This window comes from Gavia stellata, chromosome 1, assembly GCF_030936135.1.
Source record: "Gavia stellata isolate bGavSte3 chromosome 1, bGavSte3.hap2, whole genome shotgun sequence".
In the NCBI taxonomy this organism is placed as follows: domain Eukaryota; kingdom Metazoa; phylum Chordata; class Aves; order Gaviiformes; family Gaviidae; genus Gavia; species Gavia stellata.
The window spans coordinates 102,588,273-102,613,951 of record NC_082594.1 but is presented as its reverse complement, the minus strand read 5'-3'; the positions used below and the strand labels follow the sequence as shown (position 1 = coordinate 102,613,951).

Below are 25,679 nucleotides of genomic sequence, written 5' to 3'. Positions count from 1 at the left end.
CAGGCTCAACCATAATGCACCACTTATTTCAGTAATAGCTCACTCCTGATGCAAAGAATGGATTTTATTTTTTTTTCTGGCAAGGTTTTCATAGCTGAGCAGACTTTATCATGATTAGCTCTGCCTTATAAATATTTTTAACCAAACTCATCATTTTAGTATCACAGTACCCTATTTCTCGCAAGAATACCTTTTGCATAATTCCTGCAGCCAACTCCTAGTCTTAAAGGTCATAGTTTTCCTCCCACTAAGACTGGGAAAAAAAATAGTAAGTACATCTCTTAACTTTTAGCACTTTGTGACTGTGCTAGCCAAGAGCTGGCAGTCACATACTCTCAGCCACCAAAATTTTCAGTTGTCCAAAGCCTTCCTCTCATCATGTACCAAGTACTGCCACCACAGCCCACTGCCTTGCACTCCCTACCTTGGTTTCAAGAGTGTGTGGGAAGAAGCTGAGAGGCCATACGAACCACTCTGATAGCAGCAGCCTGCTCCTACCCACCCTTCTTCCAGGTGTTGCCGAGATCTCTGCAGCAACAGGCTGCAGGCACAGACGCAGCATGCTTTTTATAGGTGTCTGTCTAAGTGTTCCTGTGAGTGCACGTGTGTCAGAAAATACACCACTTCCAGGAAACCTGGAACTTTGTGTGCATATGCTGTACACATGATCTGCATGTGCACAGCAAACCCAGCACTCCTGGGAAAGGGTGGAGCGACCCTTGTGGAACAAGTCTGCTGCTTATACACAATAATGCCCATCTCGTGACGGGACAGAGCTGTCTAGTATAGGCTCCATTTGACCCCCATAAGACAGTGGGTGTCTTCCTCAGCTGAAGAAGCACAGCATCAGTGATGCACAGAGTGAAGGCCTGTTTGGTGTCAGCCATTAACACTGTGGACATAACAATATGTCATTTGGGTTCCTTCTTAAGAGACTGCCAACCTGGAGAGCCCTAGTTGTTGTTAGAGTGTGGCCAGTCAAGAACCATATTAGAAAACTACCAAAGAATTGTTCACAAGGGACTAACAGGAACGTGAATGCCACTGGAAAGGCTTGTCTCCTGAAAAAACGGCATTCCTAACATTTATGAGCTAATAATAGGTTGTCATTTCACTCCGTTTATCAAAGAGCGCTGACAGCACAATAGCTATGCTGAATGTTGCTTTGAAATCCTCTTGTTAAGATTTCAAAGGTACTTCAGCAATACCACTATACTGTTTTCTTTTTTTTACAGCTTCAGAAAAAGGATAAATAACAGCCTTTGCCTTAAAGAGCAATTAGTTTGCACAAAATCACACAGGAAGTTGTGGTGAAGCCGACAATATTTCACAGATTATGCCCTACTTTGTTACTTTCATCACAACATGCTTTCTCCTCACTGATTTTCTACTGACTGCATCATATCATGATCATGATAGATATGATGGCCCACACAGAACGGTACTTAATAGCCTATTAGTCACTCATTTCTGTTACACAATAAATATACTTCTGCATGATATATTTATTGCATTACGTATTTATTGATCCAAATAAATTAATAATAGAAACCAGAAACTAAAATTACATTGATTTTTTTAAACACTCCATAAACTATTTTTTCTTTAAAGAAACTGTGCTAGGTACAGGCACCTGTAGCATACTAGATAACATCAGACACCATGTGTTTCAAAGGACATGGTTATCCACGACCTCTTGTCCACAGCCTTCACTGTAATGGTATCAGCCTCTTCTCAATCATCAGTCTTTTTGATAGGAGAGGTTTGCAGCTTTTACATCCCTGAGTTGGCTAATGCTGCATATACATTCGTTCATTTACAGGAATCAATAGCATCTGCATTTCATAAGCACAGTTAGATACTAATGGTACTGGCTTTTAACAAGCAAAACTGGCACTGTAGTTACCTGTTGATGACCACCTCAGACAAGGAAATCAATGAAAGGTTATCACATAAAAGAACATGATGCAAACCACAGAAATATTCTGTCTGGATCAAATTTTGCCATCTTAGGTGGTACTAGTGATTTGACTGCCTCATGGACTTGAGAAGGATCCCTGCAGTTATGACCCAAAATAAAGTTAATTTTGTTGATTTTTGTATCTTGCGCTTTAGCAATCCTCAAAAGTTTCTTAAAACCTACAGGCCAAAAGAATTAAAGCTCCAGTTATGCGTATCTTCATCGGTGTCCCAGGAGAGCCTAGGCTTAGTAGGCATGCTCAGAGTATGTGTAGCACCTCATAGCAGATGAAGCATCAGCAGCAGCCGGGAACACTTTTATCCAGAAGTATGGCTGGAAGGATTGTCATCTCCTTAAGCAACAAAAAATGTGATGTTTATAACACCTAGGATTTAGAGGGCATAGACCTTTGCCTACCAGAGTTTCAAATCCTCATCTCTGAATACTTTGCTATGACCACTTAGGAGTTTGTTGCTTTGAGGGGGTAGGAAGTGAAAGGTAAACCCTGACTTCTACCCTCCCAACCATTGCAGCTGGGCAATCTCATGAATAATATGAAACAGAAAAAGAGAAGGTGAGCTCTTTAGTTATAAAACCAGAACTTCCGCCTGCAAAAAGTGAGCTGGGTCCAAGCCCTGCTTCAAGGACTGTAGTATGCACGCTGCATTCAATACTCACTGCAGAATTCATTCCAACATTCAAGAACCAGGGCAGACTGCATCCGAAAACAGATTTCCCCCTCCCCTGACAAGCGCCCTAACTATTGAATTAGAGGAATTACCTTCCCTCTCCCTGATTCCATGCATCTTCCGGTTTCCTGATTTTTTAATTTTGATTAAACTGAATGAGGCATTTTTTGTGTGAGCTGGGCTAATGGGCTCTGTGGAGATTTGTAGGTCAGTATGGAATAACGGTGACCAGGGAGCAGGGGCAGAACAAAGGGAGGAAATGTGAGTGCTGCGACAACCACTACCCCCCGCCCTGGAGGGCAGCGGTCCCGTTGGCCCCGCAAGAACGAGCACCGAGCACCTGCCCTGCCAGCACCCGGCCGCCAGCCCACACCGACAAGGGAAGCAGTTCGCATCACTCGTTCCACACACAAGGCAGCGGCTGCTGTGAGCCGGTACGAAGACAGAGTAGCGCCCACACCAGGCAACGCCCCCCGCGCAGAGGGCGGCTCCTTGCAGCCAGCCGGGAGGCGCGGGCAGGCCACAGGCCAGCACCGACTGCCGCTTCCGCCCGTGCACCGGCGGCTGCCGCCCCGCTGCTGCTTCAACCGGGCCTGCGGGACGGGGCCGCGTGCTGGGCGAGCGGCCGCCCGCCGCGAGCAGCGCCGGGCAAGGAGTAACGGCCGCGCCGAGAAGCGCCGTCGCCGGCCCGCGCCCCCCGACCCTGTCACAGACGGGGCGGGAGAGGGTGGGCGACGGAACCTGCGAACACGCGCAGTTATCGGGGCTTTCCGCAGCCGCGGAGCGCCCGCCCGCCCAACCAGCCTCCCTCCCTCCCTCCCTCCTTCCTTCCTTCCTTCCTTCCTTCCTTAAGCGACACCTCCCATTGCCGCCACCAGAGAATAAACGCCTGACGGGACACTAGTCTCCCGGAATAACCCCTTCCCTGCGCGCTTCGAGGACAGGCAGACTTCGCGCCGCCGGCAAGCGGCCCGCCCACGTTTTGTGCCCCGCCCCGCCCGTCAGCCCGCCCCGGTCCCCCGCCGGCAGCGCGGCGTGGCGGCTGCCTGCGCGTGCGCAGCTGCCCGAGGCTTCCGGTAACGGTGCGGGTGCCGGTTGAGCTGAGGGAGGAATGGACGGCGGAGCGGTGGCGATGGTTGGTGTGGGGCGCACGGCCGTGGCGGCGTTGCTGTCCTGCCTCCTGGGCGCGCTGCCCCTACACTGCGCAGGTGGGGCCCGGTGAGCGGGCAGGGCACGGCACGGCACGGCACGGCACCCGGGCGGCGGCTGGGGGCTAGTGCGGGGCCCGTTCTCAGGGGGGAGCTTGGGGAGCGGGTCGCGGCCTGTGCCGCTGCTGCCGAGACGTGCGGCTTCGGGCACTCCCGCTTCCGTCCTGCAGCGGCTGCCCGGTGCCTCGGCCTGCGGCGCTGTGAGGCGGGGGGGGCCGTGGTCCCGGAGCCCGCCGCGTACGCGCCGCTGCGGGGGTGCAAAGGCATCCAGGCCTCGGGTCTGGATCGGCGTGTCTGCGTGGGTAAGCGGGGCTTGGTTTCCGTCGAGTGCCTTGGGTTTTACTCTACAGTTAAGTAGCTGTCTTCATCTTGTCCACTTCAGGCTTACCTGCTATCTCTGAATCCTGGAGGCCGTAGCTTAAGTGTGGGGCAAACAGCTTTTTGAATCGTATTGAACCTTAGTGATTCTGTGATGTGCTTGAAAGGCATCGCAGTCTCGCCTGACAGAGCCTAAAGTGTAAATAAGGAAATGAGAGAAGTAGAATTGCAGGATGAGGATTTTATCTCACAGGACAGTGATATATGCCTCTTCTTACATCCTTAAGCAGCAAAAAACAACTATTGCACAAAACCTTTTTCAAGGGGGAGCTATTGTGCAGCCCGGGTAAGCTGTAAATTGCTTTCCTGCATGTTTATAGGATGTAGTGGCATGCATTAGATAATATATGGGCTAAGCTAGTTTGGATAATGGAAATATTATCGCCATGGGTGTGCATGCTGCTTCTGATGCCACCTAAACGCTTGAATTCTGTATAAGATTGTGTTGCTCTAGTTTGGCACCCCCAGAAGAAGACTAGAGAGAGGCTGTTGTCAGGATCCACGGTTTGCATTTATGGTGGGATTCGGGCAGAGAAGCAGCCCTGGGACCTCTTCCTTTTCTTTGTTTTCTTTCAGCCATTGGTTTGTAGGTGAATTCTTTGTGGATCAGCCCCAAATTCCAGCCCAAAACTGGAAGCATTGTGATGCGTGCAGCTACTTGATTAACTTGCACATATTATAGCAAATGACTAACATGCCCTATGCTACTTTTAGAGTTAGAAGTATTGCTCTGCTACAGTAACCTCTTGCCACCTGCCTTGTCAAAACCAGCACTTCCTCTCTGCTGCTCCTGTATAAAAGCTCTTGCAGTAAAAGTTGTCCCTGGTTCTCTAGAGCACCTTTCTGCTCACAGAACCAATAACAGTTGGGTTGGTTTTGGTGTGTGTTTGGCTGTGTCTTTTTCTTTTTTAGTATCACATGTAACAGGCCTCCTTTTCTTCCTATGCTAAAAGGATGAGTTAAAGTTTCCATTGTTTCTACCATGTACTTAATGTGATAGGCAGCAAGCCATTGTGTACTCTTAATGGGACTTCCGCATCGCTGTCTCTTGAGGGAGCATACTTCTGTCTTGCTAAGACTACTTTCTTCTGTTGTTGAATGGCTTTTGTTATTCCGTAATGTTATATAATCTTTATTGTTTTCAACTATCATTTATTGAAAATATCAATTCAAATATCATAAATTAAGTAGTTATATTTATTTATTAGAACAGTTTTGTATTTATTTTAGTTTATTAAAAATTGTCAGGGAAAGGAAGATAGCCAATTGCGCTAAAAGCTTTTCTTGTCTTTAATGTCTTCTTTCTGTGACAATCTAATCTCTTATAATGTTGTCCTCAGCACCAAAGTGTCATCGTGCTTTAAGTGAAGATGTCTGGCTTTTAATCATTAGTAAAATAAACCAGGAAGAAGTCTTGCTTTTTAGATACTACTACCATATCTGGTTTCTAGCTAAATCATGAAATTTCTCTGGTAATCAAATATTACTGAGTTTACTTTTTCATTCCTGGTCTGCTGTTCATTGGGATTTAAGAAATGAATTTAGGGAAGCAAACATAAAACACTTATTGGAAATAAGGAGTGTTATGTGAAAGGATGGGTGGATCACCTATGTGTGTCTGTATTATCAGGAACAAATGTAATGTTAACCTGAATTTCTGCTGTTCTAAAATAAAAGGCTATATGCATAGAGGAGCTCGGACTGCATGTATTTTGGTTTAGTATTGCTTTTCAATCTATATTGTCTACTAATCTCTTAAGCATACCAGAGAAAATAATCTATGTTAAACTGCTTCAATATGATTTTTCCAGCTCATCAAAATTACAGTTAACTGTGAGGGAAGGGTGTATCAAGTGGGGACCTGCTAATGATCTGTATGATAGAACAGCGTAAGCTTATTAAATCTGCATATAACTGAATGGGAGGAGCTCACAATTGTTTTGAAAAGCAAGAGTAGAATCAAGAAGTACCCTGGTAACCTGGAGAAAAACTCCAGAAAAAAGTACAGTGATGTTGAAATAGGATGTGGGCAGGGCTTTGTACTTAAGCATATAAAGGATGACAAATGATAGTCTAAATATTGGTTTTGGGGAAAAAAAAAAAAGTAACATTACAGTGCCTTCTAATTTATGTGTAGAAGTCTAAGTGCTATGCTGCAGAAAACCCTGAAGGTATTGGGGCATAGCAGTGCTAATTAGAATGAAAAGGTTAGGTTGTGTGTCTTGTAAGCTAGACTTCCATTTATTAATCTCAGCTGGAGTATTGTGATTTTTCTGAAGTATACTGTTCCAAGCAAGTTCAACCATTTGGAGTGAATGGAAAAGACAACAGTGAAAGTCACTCAGAAAATATGGCTTAAAAGGAAAACTGAAAGAATTTTTGCTGCCGTTCAGTTTTCTCTTCATCATTAGTCATGTTTAACCTAGTTTTCAAATACATAAAAGTCTGACATAAAGAATAGTATGCTATAATATCCATAGACAAAAAGTACATGGGTTAAATGTGCTTAGAGGAGATGTAGGTTAGACTCTGGGTTTTGCAGCCTGTAAACCCTTTGTTGTCTGTGGACTATGAATGACAACTAAGCAAGCATCCTTACTGTTAGAAAACTTGGATCTGTTCTGCAAAGATCCAGACCTCTGATAGAATCTACTAGGAAATCCAATTTGGGAGTTCTTTTACTTTTGATTTACAGAAAGCTTTCCCTAATCTCTAATGGTAAGGACAGTGAAATATTTCAGGAGATTGGAGGCCTGTAAAAATAGATGGTGCAGTGGTGGAAACCACAGGACTTCTCTACACAAACATCTGATGATGTACATAGAACTGGACACATGCTTTCTCCAGTGTGCAGTATCAGTGATCTTAAAAGGTTTCTTCCAGCTCAGAGTCTGTGCTTCCATTATATGAATAGATGATTGGTAAGTGTTAAAATGTGAATTGGTGATCATTAACTTTTAACAAAATTCAAACAAAGGCATTCCTCAGAGTATAAAATTACAGTTGGCGCTCTGATTGTATCCCTCTTTTTACCTGCAACAGGAGATGGAGTGAACAGATGAAAGAGCATAATTGGGACCTGGAAACTTCAATAAATAGTTATTTAATTTGGATAATAAATTTGATTTTCTGGTGAAGATAGTTTGAATTATCAGGGTTGTCTCTCAGGACTGGGACATCCTTCTGAAGCAATAATCTGGTTTGCTGATCAGGGCGTGGACGAGGGTACCTAATCAAGCTCAAGACAGATCTACAAAGGGGGGAGGCGGGGGGGGGGGAGTGTTGCAGTTATGCTTTGTACCAAATGAAGCCAAAAGGCCGTCTAGTCCAGTGTTCATCTACAGCAGCAGATGGCAGCGGAGTAGGAAAGAAGAAAAAAGCAAGTATATGGTGACGCTTAGTCTTAACACATAGTAGCACTTTTTCTCAGCGTTGGAGCTCTGTAGGTGCAATGTGGTTCTCGGCTAATACAACGTTATCTAATCCTACCTTCTTATCATTTACTCTAAGGTTCTATGTTGTTCAGGGTAAATAATCTACCTTGGGAATCTCCTATTGTAAAGACTTCTGTTTAGTACTGCCATGGCGGGTTTTTAAACCTGGTGCTGCTAGAGAATTGAGGAAACCGTATCTCACTTTCTGTCTGCTTTAGGAGGCTATTCGAATGTCAGCAGTTGAATTACATTCCAAAAAGGTGGTTTGAAACAGGTTTTCTGTCATACTGTTTATTAAGATCTTTTACAAATAAATATTTAAACAGAGATTGAGTGTTTGAACAAATATGTGAATACGGGTATTTACAGGGAAAAGCACTACCCTGCACCTTAGATGTGAAAGATGTCAATCTGTTGATGTTTCTTTAAAACTGAAATTGAAAGTGTTATGCTGTATCACAACACTTCAGTAATATTCCACTGGGTCATAAGGCAATGAATTTTACTAAGCAAGATTATAACATTGAATCTGTCAATTACCATAGGTGGTGGTATTCTTGAAAACAAATTATTACACTTTTTTTTTCAGGTGGCTCTGACAGGCTTATACTTTCAGTGGTAACAGGAGAGTTGGGCTTTTTTTTTTTTTTTGCTTTTGTTTTTTTAATTCTTATTAAAAGCTAGTGGAACTTTTTTTGTTCCAGGCTTTTTGATTCTTAAATTTAATGCAAACATTCTCAAATAAAGTGAAAATAATGTTTTCCCATGACTTGAGTGTTTTCTTTGTGAAGGGATATAAATATTCAAAATTGCTATTATTTGCCAAAATCTGAAATAGCTGCCTTTTTGTTATCATATGCTTTTTGGCTGAACAGTAGCTGTCTGTTGGATAAATATCTGAAAAAAATTAGTTATTTCCTTTGCTTTCTTATTTTCTGTTGATCAAATGTAGTTCGGCATTCTCTGGGCTTATCTTAGTCTGTTAGTTTAGAAGAGTAACGAATTTATGCATTGTGGAAATAAATTCTGTAGTGGGATCCACGAGGTTTTATTGAATTATTTTCCTTCGTGTTTTGTGCTTTTAAGGAGTTATTTCCAAAAGTAAGTAAGCTGTGGATACCACTTTAACTCTATTCTCCAAAAGGATTTTGCAGACTTCAGTTTATAGATTGCTTTTCCATGCACGTTTCCTTTTTATAAAGAGAACTTAGACATCATTTAAAATATGAAATAGTTTTTGCAGTGAAGAGCCACTCTTAAAATCAAATTCAGGTTGACCTTTTAGATGTGCAAACAGACTTTGATTGCCCAGGTGAAACAGGATGTATTTGTTCTGATGCTTTCCTAATAGAATCAAATATTAGACTGACATCAAAAAGCAATTTCAGAGTGATTGTCACTAGCATATGTTTTTAGAAGTTGTAGCCATTGGGAAGTAATTAATAGTGTAACATACAACTGGTTAAAATAAAGTCAAGCCAGAGAGGTGTGTGGTGATGTTGTTGTTGTTGTTGTTGTTTTAATTTTTTCCCCTGATGTGTTAGAAGTTGAAAGTGCATTCTTAGTCAGAGGACAGAGGTACGCGCTGCCTAAATTGTACATAGCTTGGGTTGTCAAAGATACCTAGTATAGGATACCAGGCAGAAGGACTTAGATGACGTCTAAGCTCTGTAAAACTGGATATGGCTGTGTAGTTGGTCGGTTTGGTATAATTTTAGTGACTTCTGCCTGAGGATTGCTCAGTTCACGTGTGTTCCCTGTGCCTTCACACTGTTACCCTTTGCTCTGTAAGCCACAGTCTGGTTTAGTTTCTAGTACTAGAAAACTTCTAGTCCAAACTTTCAGCCCCGATTGTAACTTTGTAGCGTCACTGCTTTGAAGCAGTGCCATAGGTTGGTGTAAAATAATTCAAAGCAATATGTACCTTATAACTAGCCAGATAAATTTCAGTTTTTGTAAGTATCAGAATAATTCCTTCTCCCACAGCAGTTACTCTCATCTCTCCTCTGATATACCTGAATTGTATACCAAATGGGACACCTAGTATTATGCATATCCCAAAAGTTAATGGTAAAGAAGTCTTCTTTAGGAGGTGAAATGTAAGGTAATTATGAGGCAGTTGGGGTTTTTTAATATATTTATGAAAGGTGGAAAATAAAGAGGAGAGAGAGAGCTATGCTGCAGATGATTCTAGCCTGCATGCTTCCCTCCTGTTGGCAATCTGCCTGTTAAGCCTTCTCTTCTTGTGGTCTGGTCCTTCCCTTGATGTTATGGACATTCTTATATGTGTCCTGAGACTTAGCCCTTGCGCTCCATAAGTCATTTTATACACTGTTCTTTGTGTAAAAGAAAACACAGGATTATCGTGAGCAAGGAACAAGATCTGCTATGTGATGAAGCCTCACTGAGAGGGATTTATGTTCAATACATTGAATTTATGGCAGTAACACGTGACATAAAACAAGTCTGCTATGCTCAGTCTGTTCCACAACTGTGAAATGACAGCATTAGGTCAATCCCTAGCACTTTGCAGCTGAGATCCAGATGTTGGATCCAACCAATAAAATACTGGTTTAAATGTGTTCAGACTGCTTATAATCAATCCATGACAGTGAAGACAGGCCTTGAATGTTACAACTGTATATACTTTTTTAAAGCAGTGTGGGGAGAAAGACTTTAAGCACAGAGGAAAGAGCTGCACAGTTAAATAGGCAAAGGTGCTACCTGAGACACATGAGCTATATATGGAAGTACTGTTTGAGTAGCGTGGGGTTTTCTTAACTCTTATTTTTATTGTTATTTCATTTCAGTATAGCTCCCTACTTCTTTTTTAACACAAGTAAGTTATTCTTAAGTTATGTACAAATTATTTATCCCAATCTTTATATACCTTTGTGTTATTTTCTTGTAGGCCAAACTACTCTGAAGAGTCCGCAGGATATTCAGGTCTATGTTGTAAATACAAATTTCACTCTAAGGTGGAACTACACTGGGAATTATACCAATGTGACATTTTCAGCAGAATACCGGTGGTAAGTAGTAACTTTATTCTGAGTCAGAAATGTCTGACACTTGTTTGTGTAGAAGAGCATATTAATTAATTACTGTGCTTCTTGATACTGCCATGTAAAACTTCTGGAGACTTTTTGAAATCCAGAAAGTAGACGCCAGGAAGATTAAGTCTTGAAGTGGAATCCTAGTATTGTCCTTCATTTGTCTATTTCATATGTAAAATTAGATTGTTCACTGATTGAGACATGTTATAAATGCAGAACACACTTGGTAGTAATGCTTAATACTAGAGTGGTACTTTGGGAAGATTAACCAATACACGTAGAAATGCAGTATTTAGATTTATTTATTCTCTGTTTTGTTTTTTTAATTAAGCTACATTGTGGCCACACACAAACAGAAAATTTAAGAGAATTTTCAGTGTAGTTTTTGAATAATTTGTCAGTGTTTATGAATCCAGATTTTTCCTTTGCAAATTTTAATCACCAGATGAAACAATTTAATTTTTGTTCTTAAATGTTTGCTTGGTTTTCTTCAATTGTTTCACATACCAATACTTACGCATGCATATACATTTGGTATTTTGTGGCACTTTCCTGGCAAGTGAATATCAAAAAACACTTCTAAGATAAAATCACTTAAGAAGTTACTGATTTTAGGATTTCCTAGTGTATGATTTTGGATTAAAAAAAATAGCTCGCTTTCTTCAATGTGTAGATGAGAAACAGCTGCTTTGAAAACAGTCTTATTTTAAAAATGTAATAGTGGTCTGAAAGGTAAGATAGGATTTGAGTTGCCCGGTGGAAAAGGACCTGAGGATGTTGATCAACAGGCGGATGAATATGAGCCAGCAGTGTGCCCAGGTGGCCAAGAAGGCCAACAGCATCCTGGCCTGTATCAGAAATAGCGTAGCCAGCAGGAGTAGGGAAGTGATTGTCCCCCTGTAGTCGACACTGGTGAGGTTGCATCTTGAATACTGTGTTCAGTTTTGGGCCCCTCACTACAAGAAGGACATTGAGGTGCTGGAGCGTGTCCAGAGAAGGGCGACGAAGCTGGTGAGGGGTCTGGAACACAAGTCTTATGAGGAGCGGCTGAGGGAGCTGGGGTTGTGTTCAGTCTGCAGAAGAGGAGGCTCAGGGGAGACCTTATTGCTCTCTACAACTACCTGAAAGGGGGTTGTGGTGTGGTGGGTGTTGGTCTCTTCTCCCAAGTGACAAGAGGAAATGGCCTCAAGTTGCGCCAGGGGAGGTTTAGCTTGGATATTAGGAGAAATTTATTCACTGAAAGGGTTGTCAGACACTGGAACAGGCTGCCCAGGGAGGTGATTGAGTCACCATCCCTGGAGTTATTTAAAAGACGTGTGGATGAGGTGCTTAGGGACATGGTTTAGCGGTGGACTGCATAGTGGTAGTGTTAGGTTTACGATTGGATTTGATGATCTTAAAGGTCTTTTCTAACCTAAACAGTTCTATGATAAACAATTATTACTTCAAGTCTGTGCCTCTTTTTTTTGGTCAGGACATTTTTAATCTCTATATGAAATGTCTCTTTCTTAAATAAGGTATGGATATTTGTTAACTCAGAAGAAAAATGGCTTCTGTAAAGCTAATTATTCCAACACTGCTGAACTCCAGTTTTCTCCTTCATGTTTTTCTTTTCCCCTAATCTACATTCTGTGCTAATATTAGAATTGGTGTTTTCTGCTGCTTTTATGGTCTTTTAAGCACTTCTTGCCATCAAGACTTTTAAATTTCTTTCAATGAATTATAAAATCATTGCCAGACTAGGATCGTGTACTAAGGATGTAATTCTGGATTTTGACAGTTCTTTGATGCTGTTTTCTGACACTGTGTATTTACATGGTGAATAAAGTAAACTGGTATCAGACTTTGCAGACTGATAGTTAACCTTTGGTAATAAGGCTAAACTAATAAATTAATATATTTAAATTAATGAATTAAATGGCCATATGAATTCCAGGGTAACTAAGTAGATAACACTGATTACACTGGTGCTGGTGATAAAACAGTATTAAACGGTGTGACATTTATTAGCATTAAGAAGAAAAGGAAAAAATCTCAAGACTTAAATTGTTCGTTGGTGGTTTTTTTGGGGGCGTTTTCTTTCTTACAGGTTTGAAGATTCTGAGACAAATGAAACAGAATGGAAGGAGTTGCCTGGGTGTCTAAATGTTACTGGCACGGAATGTGACTTTTCCTCAGCAATAACTGAATACTATGATACACATCACGTGCGTGTAAGGGCTGAAAGAAGGGAAGAAGTGTCTCCATGGTCGAGCATTTTTGAAATGATTCCCTGTTTTATAGGTATGAGCTCCATATGTACTGCAACATTTTTAGTTAAATGCACATTATTGTGGAAAAAAATGTGTGTGGTTTTCATTGCTCATAACAACACGAGCTAGTGGTTTTCTCAACCTTAACGTAATAAGGTATTTGCAGGTCATGGAATGTTATGATTCTTCCTTTTCTGGAAAGGGGAAAGTATTCTAAGTGATGCTGGTTTTCTGACAATTACAGTACAGTATGGTACTGAAGCCTTCCCTCAATGTTGGATTGATGTGTTTGAGCTAGGTTTCTTGCCTTGCATGTTTTAGAATAATTTGTACTGATTTTCACTGCAGATTCTGGAAAACATTCACTAGTAATATTGCATTTTAACTCTACTGCTTTTAGAACCAGGTCATGGTGGTTGTTTGTTAGGTTAGATTGCTATTAGATACTGCCCAAGATTCACGAAAACTAAGATCCTATAGGCAATTACTGTGATCTTGTTACTGCCTCAAAAGAATTAAAAATAAGATACTATATATATATATATATAAAAAAATTATGTTTTTGGTGTTTTTTCTTTAAATAGTCATGCTTGACTTTTTTCTTTTAATATTTGCAGCTCAGATCGGTCCCCCAGGAATAGAGTTGCAGTCCACAAATGGAGTCATAAAAGTTAAGGTTTCTCCTCCAGAAGGAAATCAGGTCCGAAAAATGTGGGTAGATCATCTAAGTTTTAAATATAATCTAGTTATCTGGGAAAATTCGTCAAATGCAGAGGTATGATCACTTTTTTTAAACTTTTTAACCTTAGCATAGCTGTTAGAGATGTACTTTAATTGCTTCATGCTCTAAAATGGAATTGTTTAATTATGTAACTGCATATAACCGTTGCTATGTGGTTTAAAAGTTGGGAGGGTTTTTTCTTTTTTTTTTGTTTTGTTTTTACTAGAGGATTGTATTAGATATTTTGTGATAAGGGTTTGTATTTCTGTTAAATGCTGGAGCCACTTTCCAATACATGAGGAAGAAGGTGAAACCATCTCAGATGCGTTGCAGCAGGAGCCGCCCTCAGCCAGCAGGAGCAGGGAGGGGAAAGAGTTCAAGGCAGTGGGAAGAAGCATTTACAGTAAGGCATAGATATAGGGGAGGGGAGAGGTAAGAGGCTAACTTGATCTTGCTGATACCATATAGCTTGACTACAGCTGTCAGTACACTGTCCTGTGTCATTTACTAAGTTATTTGTTTTTATACTGTAGGTTGGGTTTTTTTAGGGATTCTTTTGAGGTCTTGCAATTGTGAACTAGTTTCCAAGCATAATATGTGTCTCGCATAGCAGATACAGCTATTTTATAAAGACCAAGGTAGAAACATTGTCTTTTTTTTTTTTTTTTTTAATCCTTTTAGGGGAATGGGTGCCAGCTAGGTTAGGGTAGGAATTGAAGAGACATCTGTCTTCATTTGGAAGACCTAGTCATAATCATTACATGTCAAAGGGTGAAAAAAGCTTTAAGTTAAGTACAAGCTGTGTACAAAGGCCAGTCACTGAAAAGTCTGGTACATCAAAAGCAGGAAGGTAGCAGGAGGGGGGAGTGTTTACTCAATAACTTGAGGAACGGAAGGGTATTATTTCTCTTCTGAGTATGTGCCTGAGAATTTATGTGGTGAGTTATGCGCCATATAGAGCAGTGCCACAATCCCTCACCTCTTTCATGTGTTGAAGGAGCACGAGATGTTCCTTCCTCTCAATCACATGGGTAAGTTGGAAACTTCCCTTTAGCATTTATTCAGCTCATATATTGTCCTTCATTCCCTATTTTAGCATATTTGATGGCATATTATATAAATGGGCTGAAAACTGGGGAAGAAAAAAGGTACTTTAAAAAATCAGCTCATTAGGAAGAACAGTTATCTTCATATGCTCTTTGCAATTGTTTCTTACAGTTCAGAAGTGAAACTATTTTTCCTACTGACATAATTGATGATCTTGCACCAGACACTACCTATTGTTTGAAAGTTCAAGCAACTCTTCCTTTGTACTCACTAGAAGGCTTATTCAGTCCAATTCGTTGTGTAAAAACTACCCATAAAGGTACAGAGTAAAGTTGTTTTATTTTAAGATGATTACTCAAGTTTAAATTGTTGGAAAGTAAATTATTCTAAAGCAATGGAAATACACAGAAGTGCCAAGTTCCTACTCATTTTGGTATAACAGCAACCTTGACAGTTATGTACATTTTCTATTTTAAATCAATGTAAAATACGTCACCTATCAATATTAAAGTTTTAATAGTACAAAAAGGTTTTTGCTCTGAGGCAAATTCTGTCCATTAATTTGGATTGCAAAAACTACTTTCTGTATTTTGGAAAACTGGATATTTTTGAATTTGTGACTTTGAATCAGGAGGAAAGGGATGCGTATGTAGGCAAAACAAAAGCCGTTTGTATACTTGGCACTAAATGAATGCATATAAAGTTGAGCTAAGCTTAAAAAAATACTGTTTTTATGCAAGCCTTGGTGAATTTATTATTACAGATTCTAAAGAATGGCTTAGTGGCAGTTTGCCACCAGTTGCTTGTTTTGCATGTCTAAATTTAAATTCTTTTGTGTGCTACTCAGGTGTCAGTTTAAGTACTTTTAAATGTTTATTTCAGGAAAAAAAGAACAATGTGGGAAAGTCAAATATTAGATTGAATGGATGGTACATCAAAATTACTTTATGTTTACACATGTGTATTTTACACGTTTTTCTTATCAAGTTATTGCTGAACCAGTTTATTTATACTAATCTCAACATTTCTGTACTTAATTTTTTCTGAATTGATTTTTAACTGATTTTTTTTTTACTAAAGGCTTAATATGCTGTATATATCACAGCCTTTGATTTGCCATCTTTATAATGAAAAGAGACTTTTTTAAATATTGAAAGTGTATTATGACCATTTACATGAGAAATGCCCATTCAGTGAGAAGTTGCAGATCGTAATATAAAGCTTTTCCGTAACTGTGGGTTTACTTTTCATTTTGAGCAGTGAATGACCTACTCTGTGCAAAAAATGTGAGCGTTCTTTCTTTGAATATGAAATTTCATCTGCATTGGAATAATCAGTATAAACAACATGTGAGCTACAATGTACAGTACCTCATGTGAGTTAAACAATTTCTATATCTCTGTTTAAACAGGTTATGTCATTCTGAATGCTATCCATTGCATTTTGCAAATAGTTATTAGAAATTAAAGTGAAATAATTAGCAAAATTGACTTAATGTATTCATTGAAATATGGGGTATCTCATCTGGACATAGTGTGGCTTTTAAAAGGGTTGCATATAACATCACATCCTAGAATTTCAGGGTACTAGGCTTCTTTTAGGAGTGTTAAATACCTGATGGAATGAACTACTAAGTATATGCTAAGTAGCATTTTTGAAAGATGTGAAGTTTGCATTGCATCATGTCTTTTTGAATATGAAGAAATTAGATGACTAGAAGTGAGCAAAAATGCAGGTGTTCAAGGTTTCAATTGTCAACATATTTGATTACTTCTGGTCAGATCCCAACACGGAAAAAAATGCCATCATGTCTATAAACCTGTATCTTAACGTCCAGTTGTCACACAAATATTGTGGCCAGCATCTAGTTGAAGAGGAGAGATATCTCTAGTGTTCTTTTGGAATTCCTTTGGCATGACAGAAAAATAATTGACTTAACAGAACTATATGAAAAAACTTAACTTTAATTTTAAAAATTTCTAAAACTAATTTTTCTGTTGAGGCTTGACTAAAGCACTAATTTGTATTTCCTGATCCAGTTAACTTCATTGTTTCAGCTATAAAAGAAATTTATCATATTTAGAATACCATTTTTTCAAAGAGGCCCATTCTTCCAAAAATAAAAAAGCAACTATGTAGCACAAGTGAACGTGCTTTTTTTTTAAGTTCAAGGACCTCACATCAAAAACTATTAAAATATCTCTTGCAGTGGGTATCTAAAGAAACTTCATGATGATTACTCAGTGAAGTGGCTAAATGTACCTGGATGTGAAAACATCACTGATACACAATGCAATTTCTCATCTATCATCACTACTATTCTTGGTTTTTATTATCTCCGTGTGCAGGCCGTGAGTGAATATAATAGATCATGTTTGTCTAATGAAGTAAAAGTAGATCCTCTGATAACAAGTAAGCAATGTTTTTTCTTAAATTTTCATTTCTCAACAAACTTGTATCTAATGCTATTATTTGCAAAAAGAAACTTACTAGATTAACGAAACTGAATACATAGTTCCCCTGCGGAAACTGTGTTGGGAATTCTGACCTCATCAAGTTAAACAGGAGTTTTCCCACGGTCTTCTCTATGCAGCACAGCCAGTATTTCACTATATTTAGAATCATATAATTTGCTTTACAAAATTAAACCACAAAACATTTTATGGCATTTTATTATAGTATCACTGTATACTACATTAATCACTGTGTGAGATTGTACTAGAAATATCCCTAGTCTGACTTTTTGCCATAGACAGGGAGCACTTCTTGATATCTCAGAAAAACGATGCCAAAGTCAAATAATTTTGGAATCACTGCCTCTATTCTTCTGTACATCTACTCTCATCTCCTCCTCCTCTCTACCCTTGCACAGTGCACCCCGAATTTTGTGCTGAAGCAGTATTACATTGACATACAACCCTGAAGAGCTTAATGAAAAAGCAGTCTTAAATGGTAGTGGCATCTAAGTCAAAAATATGTAACACTCTCCAGAGTGAAATTACTATAATTTTTATCTTTGCACTTTTTTGATTTTTGTGAGAAATGTGACCTTACTAAAATGTTTGACTTTAAAAAAAGTTATCAATCATAAACGTCAAGAAATGTTTATCTATATGTACAGTAATACTCCATTGCCTTCCATATTGAAGGTGGAATCAGTAGCTATTCTATATGTCAGCTTTCCCTTGTCCAAACTCTTGGTAATTAGATAATTCTTTAATAAGATAAGTGACCTAGGTAAATAATTCAACAAAAGAAAACAAAGCCTGTAATGCTTCTCACTTTTCAACTATATTATAACTGTGAAAAAGATAATCTCATCAGGATATGAGATATAAGAAGTGTTCAGCAGTTTCACTTTAATTTGCACACAGTTAATCCCACTGTCTGTGTATTTCATGTCACTGAAACGTGCCGAAGCAACATATGAATGTGGAAAGAGAAAATAATTGAAATATTTCTCAGGGCTTGAGATTCTGAATAAAGCTATTAGTCAAGTAAGACTTCTAAGGATACATTACTTAAGGATAAATTACTTAAAAATTGACATAGATTTATATTACAGTTTTTTATGCAATATTTTTATTTGTATTTTTCAGTCTTATTTTTAACTTCTTTTTAAACTGTTTTAAGATGAAATTGGCCCTCCTGGTGTAAAGGTGGACATCAGTGATGTTTTGCTCCATATCCAGATCACTCCTCCAGGAGGATCTGAGAGTGAAGTCATGAGGGACCATTATGACTTGTCTTACCGGGTTCTGTATTGGAAGAATTCATCGAATAATGAGGTATGAACTGGTTGAATACTTAAAACAGTATATAAAATTTGTTATGAATTAAATACTGAGTTTGAGTTCTTCTCAAGAAGCTTATTTTCAAAAGAGGCACATACGTGGTGTATCAATCATGCAATTAATTTGGGGTTTGTTTTTCTGAAAGATTCTTTTAAAAATCTGGTCAAGACAACTTTTATCACAAAAGTAATTGAGATTTTTATCTATTTCCATTGATGTAGCTATATGTAACGATTTGCAGAATTGCACTGAGTTTTGTACAAGCTGCTAAATGGGTCACTTTTGAATAGAAGTTGTAGGGTTCTTGTGATGCTGTCTTTCTTATGGTATGACTCTGTGCACTGTCTTAATTAAATGTAGCTTCCGGCCCCTCAAATTATTTTCGTTCTGTATTTGCAGTTTTATAGTAATATGTAACATAAACCAATGAAGTCTTGCATGCTTTTAGCTCATGTTTTAATGGGTCTTTCCATATTCTTTAAATGCCTCATACAGTAAAATATTTTACAGTAATGGGTAAATGTGTATGTGTAAATGCATGGAAGAAGAGAAAAAAACCGAACTGCAACAGGAAGAAGTTTCATTTTGCACACAGCTTTGAACTGTAAAATTTCAGTATGGTGAATGCAGTTGGTTCTTGCCGATAAGTTTTTCCTGAATGCGTTTGCTTAGGAGAGAGCTGTGTGGTTTCTTTTATTTTATTTAATCCAAGTGCAGAACGGTGTCTAACTTCTTACAGAATTACTTCTTCAGCAGAGGCCAAAATTCTAATCTACTTGAATGACTCTTGTATTGTTTATGTGCATCTTATTCTTCCATTTTTTTTCTTTTTCAGGAGGAAATCAAAATGAAAGAGTTAAAACAGACTATAGGGACAGTTTCTGATCTAACACCCTCGACTTTGTACTGTCTAAAAGTACAAGCATTCTCAGAAGTTTACAACAAAAGCAGTCATTACAGCAAAGAGGAATGCATCACAACACCTGGAGGTAAGAAGAGTTTGGGAGTTGTTACACCTCTGGAAGTAAAATTGTTAACCCTTCATAGGCCTTCGCAGGTCTCACTAGTTAAAAAATATTTGCAGCATGACTTAATGGCCTCACAGCATTAGCACCTAGTTGGGCAGAGATCTGTATCAGCAGTCTGTCACTTTGCTGCTCTGTGTTCTCTCCTATAGCTAAATAGAGATTAATAACTGTAATTATTGTAAATTAAACTTAGCTCTGTACAACGACTTGTTCATAGGCAAGCTTTAATTTCCAGGACTTTTAAGGTATTTTTAGCAGGATGCAAGGAATCACTAAATGCTATGTTTTCAAGAATGTTTTATTCTTGAAATTGTCTTAATTCTTCTGTGAATGAACTAAATTTAAAAAAAATCCTGTGCTAAAGTGTGAGGAGACAAATCATTAGACTCATTAGAGCTGAAAGCTCACCTTTGTGCAAATGAGAATACATTTGTAGATGGATTACACTCACTCAGAATGTAAGTGCAAGTTATCTGTTGAATTTAATTTGACCAATTATCTTCTATTAACAGGCTGTAACACTAGAAAAATTACTAAATATCCGAACTGACGTCAAGTTAAGAAAATGTAATAATAGTAATGCTACTTTCTCTACATCTTAAGCTCTTAGGATTCATTTATATTGTAGTCCTCACTGCTTTGTCTTTATCAAGCCTGAAAAGAAACAAATGTTACTTTTTTACCTTCATAAAAGAAATTCTTTAATCTATTTTATTAGTTAGTTATTAGTCTTCCGCATATCCTTCTATTATAATGAGCCTATTTAAGACCACGCAGTACATTCAAGACCCTGTATTGAGAGAAACAGTCATACGGATCATGCCCTGTACTTCCCATACATTCTTACATCCCAGTGTGGAAATCTTTCATTCTTTGATCATTTGTACTAACTGGAAATAGAGATTAAAAAAACCTGATTGTCTCATCTTGATTATTTGTAAAGTGTCTCCTGGTAAGTATTAATTTCAGTATGTTCAAACTCCCTTCAGTTTGTTTGAGATGGTGCCGGAGAGTATGTTCCAAAGCAGAAGAGCGGAGGGGAGAAGGAAGCTTGCAAGACTCTTGAACTTAAGCACTGAATAGCTTATGACTATACAGATAAAAGGTTTCTTTGACTGCAGTATTTTACTATCAAAAGCTGGATTCTGTCCTGTAAACTCCTTCTAACATAAGATCCCAACCTTAAGTCCTGGAACTGAGCCTAGCCTGTTAGAAGGTTTTCCACATTTCATGGTTTAATGCAGGAATGCAGGACCATAGACTCATAGAATGGTTTGGGTTGAAAGGGACCTTCAAAGGTCATTTAGTCCAATCCCCCTGCCATGGGCAGGGACATCTTTCACTAGATCAGGTTGCTCAAAGCCCCATCCAACCTGACCCTGAACACTTCCAATGATGGGGCATCCACAACTTCTCTGGGCAGCCTGTTCCAGTGCCTCACCATCTTCATTATAGCTTCCTTATGTCCAATCTAAACCTACCCTTTTTCAGTTTAAAACCGTTGCCCCTTGTCCTTTCACTACAGGCTTTGGTAAAAAGTGTCCCTGTCTTTCTTATGAGCCCCTTTTATATATTGAAAAGCCACAATAAAGTGTCCCTGGAGCTTTCTCTTCTCCAGGCTGAACAACGCCAACTCTCTCAGCCTCCTATAAACTGTCTTCATAGGAGAGGTGTTCGAGCCCTCCGACCGTTTTTGTGGCCCTTCTCTGGACCTGTTGGAGCAGGTCCACGTCTGTCTTGTGCTGGAGGCCCCAGAACTGGACACAGTACTCCTGGTGGGGTCTCATGAGAGTGGAGGTGTAGAATCGCCTCTCTCCACCTGCTGGCCCCTTCGTTTTATGCAGCCCAGGATACGGTTGGCTTTCTAGGCTGCAAGTGCACATTGCCAGCTCATGTCCAATTTTTCATCCACCTGTATCCCCCAGTCCTTCTCCACAGGACTGCTCTCAATCCATTCATCCCCCAGTCTGTATTGATACTGAGGATTGCCCCCACCCAGATCCAGGACCTTGTGCTTGGCCTTGTTGAACTTCATGAGCTTCACATGGGCCCTCTCCTCAAGCCTGTTGGGGTCCCTCTGGATGGTGTCCCTTCCCTCAAGCTAATCAACTGCACCACTCAGCTTGGCGTCGTCAAGTTGATGACACCATGTTTGAGCACTGAAGTGAAATTCATCTCCCCTTTCTGTACTGACAAAGTAAAATCTTGTGCTGAGCTAGTGTCTAGACTACCAGTGTAGAAAATAACTGGAATAGCCTTAGGATTGATTTCTTCTTAGATAAGCATCTGAAAGGAACAGATGCTCACTGGAAGATCCTTTTTCTCTCCATTTGCTGTGTTGTAGTCATCTGAAGCTTGCAATTGGAGTTCCTCTCCTCCTGTCCAAGAAACCATTTGGATGCTTTTGGGCCCCTGAAGACCCTGCAAGGGTCTCTAGGCGCTCTAATAATTTCCTGGCTAAATAATCATGGGCGAACTTCACTGTAGTAACTGCCCATTCTTACCCCATAGGCCATGGGAATTCTTACTCCTGTATCTCTGCCTTTTTAAAGGGGAGCGCTCTATCAATTACATATTAAGTTCCTTGGGGTTAGACCCTGTACACAAGCAATAGCGCACTAGATTTACATGCATCAAGTTCTTTATGGTAGCCGTCTATGTGGAGCCTTTTTGTCCTGCTGTCAAATAGTGATATACAACTCGATCTTGGTTCTGATCCTGTCTGCAAATGCCTGTGTTCTTATATTGGATAAATAGTTTGTGCTGTGTTTTTAATAAAATTATCTAAGATATTGGAATGCCATCATTTTTGTAATGATCATGATGGCTGGGTATAGTACTGTAGAAATGTGAAATTTTGTAATGAATACTGTAGCATATTTGGAGATAATATGTTCTTTAATCTTTGTCATTTATGAATACCTAGGCTGAATATTTTTTATTCACTTTTTTAGAACAAATGTTATCTCTGATCATTTTAGCAACATTTGTAACTGCCCTGGTTGCTGTCTTGCTTGTGGCTATGCCGTTTGTTTTTGTCCTGTATCAAGCCTACAATAAAATCAAATACGCGTTCTTTCCATCATGCCAGCCTCCTTTGAACATAGAGGTAAGATGAGACATATGTTTCTCATTCATTAAGCAGATGTATTTTTAGAAAATTAACATAAAATATTATGAAAAAATGTTTATCTGTTATGCTGTGGTCTTACAGGTATGCCAAGATTAACCGTATAGATTTTAACAAAGTGCAGGAATTCCTATGGAGAAAATGTGTAGTACCAATTTCTAGAATTCTGTGATTAGCAAATATTTTAACTTTTATGTTTTTTCTTCTATCTCTGCAAAAGTATTGCTAACAAACCTTCATTCGAGAGAGTGTGCATGTCTACCCAGTGTGATAATGTACTTATGTCCTGCTATGTGAGACCAGAAATGTTTTCCCATTGTGTTATCTGGAAGACCTTGCTCTAGCCTTCTTGCCATCCTTTAAAACTCAGAGGAGCTGAAAATGCAAGCCCAGTCTTTAGAGGAAATTTTAGTGTAGCAGGCAGCAAATGCTTCTACCATCTTCTGACCTAGCAGCCTGGATAGTCTCTGAAAAGGCAGATGTTGTCCAATTTCCAGCTCAGCTTGGCATAGGTAGTACTTAGTAGGGATCCTGTTCTGGAATGAACAGGGCAATTCGTAAGTGTAGGTATACTTTGAAATGTAGCAAGAACTGCTTTTCACTGTGCTTTCTTTTGTGTCTCTCAGAACACTAATGTTGAACAGTGTATGGCCTTCCTAACGTGTCATCTTCTCACTGAAGCTCCTAGGATATGTAGTATACAAAGCTTTCTGAATAAAGGTGTAATTTAAAACCAGTCTCATAGTTCACAAGGGCTAATCTGAATTTAATTTATTTGTAAGGCAGCATTTTAGCTGGTTTGCTCAGTAGAATACTGGTAATGTAATTAATGCAATGCATATTTAGAACCTTTTGTGATGGATTTGATATAAATTACCACTTCAGAGAATAGATTTAAAGCATGTAGGATAGACAGCAGTGCATTGTTGAGAACTGTATAAGACTTGGTATCCTGCAGCAGCTCGCTTTCTCTTCCTTCTTTCAAACTTTGCTTTAAAACTGATAATGATTTGTAGACTTTGCAAACACACGCCTGTCATTCCCATGCTACCACATGATCTTTGAAAGCGTTCTAAATTAGGATTTTTTCTTTAGTTCTTCTGTAGCCTCATAAGGCTATAATCAATGAAATATTGCAATTATATAGATGATTGATAACTACAAGCATAACAAAAAAGTTAAGATTTATGTTAGAGTCATTCTTTAGTGTTCAATTATATGAGTGTAACTAAACTTCATCCTAACTTTTGAGTTTGAACTCAGGGAAACAAATAGCGTATTATAGGTAGAAAACCTCATGACGCTACTGAATATGACAAACCAGATTTGTACAGCTGTGGTGTTAAGCAGAATCATTATTTAGGTATTATGTATGAATGTTCATCTCCTTTTCTGCTTCTCTTTTTGCAGGGTTTTGGAGGACAGCGTTTTAGCAGTCCTTGTCTGTCAACTACAGAAGAACCAATAGAAAATTGTTCTATAATTGAGACTATCATCACAGAAGAAGTAGATCAAATTGATTTTAAAGACTACAAACATTCTAAACAGAGCAGTCGAGATTCAGGAAATTATTCTAACGATGACGATACTTCAGGGACCAAAGTGTCAGAAGAAACACTGGAAAAGGAAGTAGTATAACTTTTAAGAAAATAAAATTCATATATGGCACTGGCATCGTAATAAACACTTAAAACTTTTTTATTATGAAAGTCACAGCTGAAGGAAGACAGTGTGACTTCGGTATTTTTTCTTGAGGTTTCCAAATCTGCACTTTGTTAGTGGAATGTTACATATCCTTTCTGCTGCACGCTGACTGGAGTTAAAACATAATTGACTCCCCATACCTTACACCATTGTTGACTTTTCATCATACGATTAAAAAGAATACCATCTGCATAAAGAGGAGCAGATCTGTACACCTTATATACTTAAACCTGATAGCAAAAGCCTACTCTGTTCCACAAGAAGAGTTTCTTGCTATCTTAGAGGTTTGTTTTGAATGTCAGTCTGTACTGTGACAGAAGCCTTAAATTCCACTATTGAATCTCTCAATGTTTACACAGGCAGAAGGAAATTGATGCCGGATAGAATTTTAAGAACTTTTCTGACATTCTCTTCCACTCAGGGGCAGTGCTTTTTGGCTCAGCAGGTCCAGAGCAAAAAATGCAGAGTGACCAACAGTAGCTTCAGTGAGGTGGCTCCTCTGAGCCTCCTTGTAGAGTTCCTTGTGGCTATGGCTGTGGGATGCTCCCAGTGCCCGCTTGCTTGTTCATGTATCTGTGTTTCTGCATCAGGGTGCTCTTCTCCTGCAGCCCTCGGTCGTCTGGGCAAGTATGGGAGGGGGAAAAAGGCAGGAAGGACATTGACTTCACTTTATGAAATTTTTCTTTATAGTAATGGAAGCTCTTTGTAAATAGAGGTTGGGCAATCTTGTTTTGCACTGCATTTAGGATAATAAACAACAAACGTCCAAGCCAGATGTACACTGCAAGAAGAAACTAAAGAATACTCTTACTTTGAATGACAAGGCATGTTAGGAGGCATATTCTTGATTAATTTTTTTTTCCCCATGGCTGCGTAACCAGAAGTGTGAAATATTTACTGCTAATTAAATTGTATTTAGAAATGTGGATCTCTTTTAACAAGGAGGAAACTTATTTCGGTCATTAGAAGGACTGAAGTTGAATTTAGAAGATGCCTTTTAACAGAATGGTGAGGATGCTTGTCATTCACAGCTTTTTCAGCTTGGTCTCATATTGCCAACAGACTTTTCTTTGTAAAAATTACAAGGATGTGCTGCAATAACGTCTCATTTTGCATACCACTTCTGGAGTAATTTTTAAAAGTAGCTTATTTTTTATTAAGTTGATTTAGAGTAAACTGGTTTTGAGCTTCATGTAGGCTGTTGTTTATTGTAATAAGCAACTCTTGGTGTTTATATATAATTTTTTTTAAATTTTGAAGATGTGATCTAATTTTATA

At 39.0% G+C, this 25,679-nt stretch overlaps 1 protein-coding gene across 1 annotated transcript; it reads left to right on the top strand.

Annotated features, from left to right (window-relative positions):
- The first annotated feature begins 1,406 nt into the window (after nucleotides 1-1,406).
- Nucleotides 1,407-25,679, top strand: IFNAR1 (interferon alpha and beta receptor subunit 1). The gene is given in 12 exon segments (XM_059819468.1): nucleotides 1,407-1,441; nucleotides 3,589-3,857; nucleotides 10,581-10,701; nucleotides 12,815-13,008; nucleotides 13,595-13,752; nucleotides 14,917-15,064; nucleotides 16,006-16,120; nucleotides 16,955-17,157; nucleotides 18,379-18,533; nucleotides 19,375-19,528; nucleotides 22,522-22,676; nucleotides 24,108-25,679. Coding segments are annotated over 12 exon segments (1,935 nt in total). The 3' UTR covers nucleotides 24,336-25,679.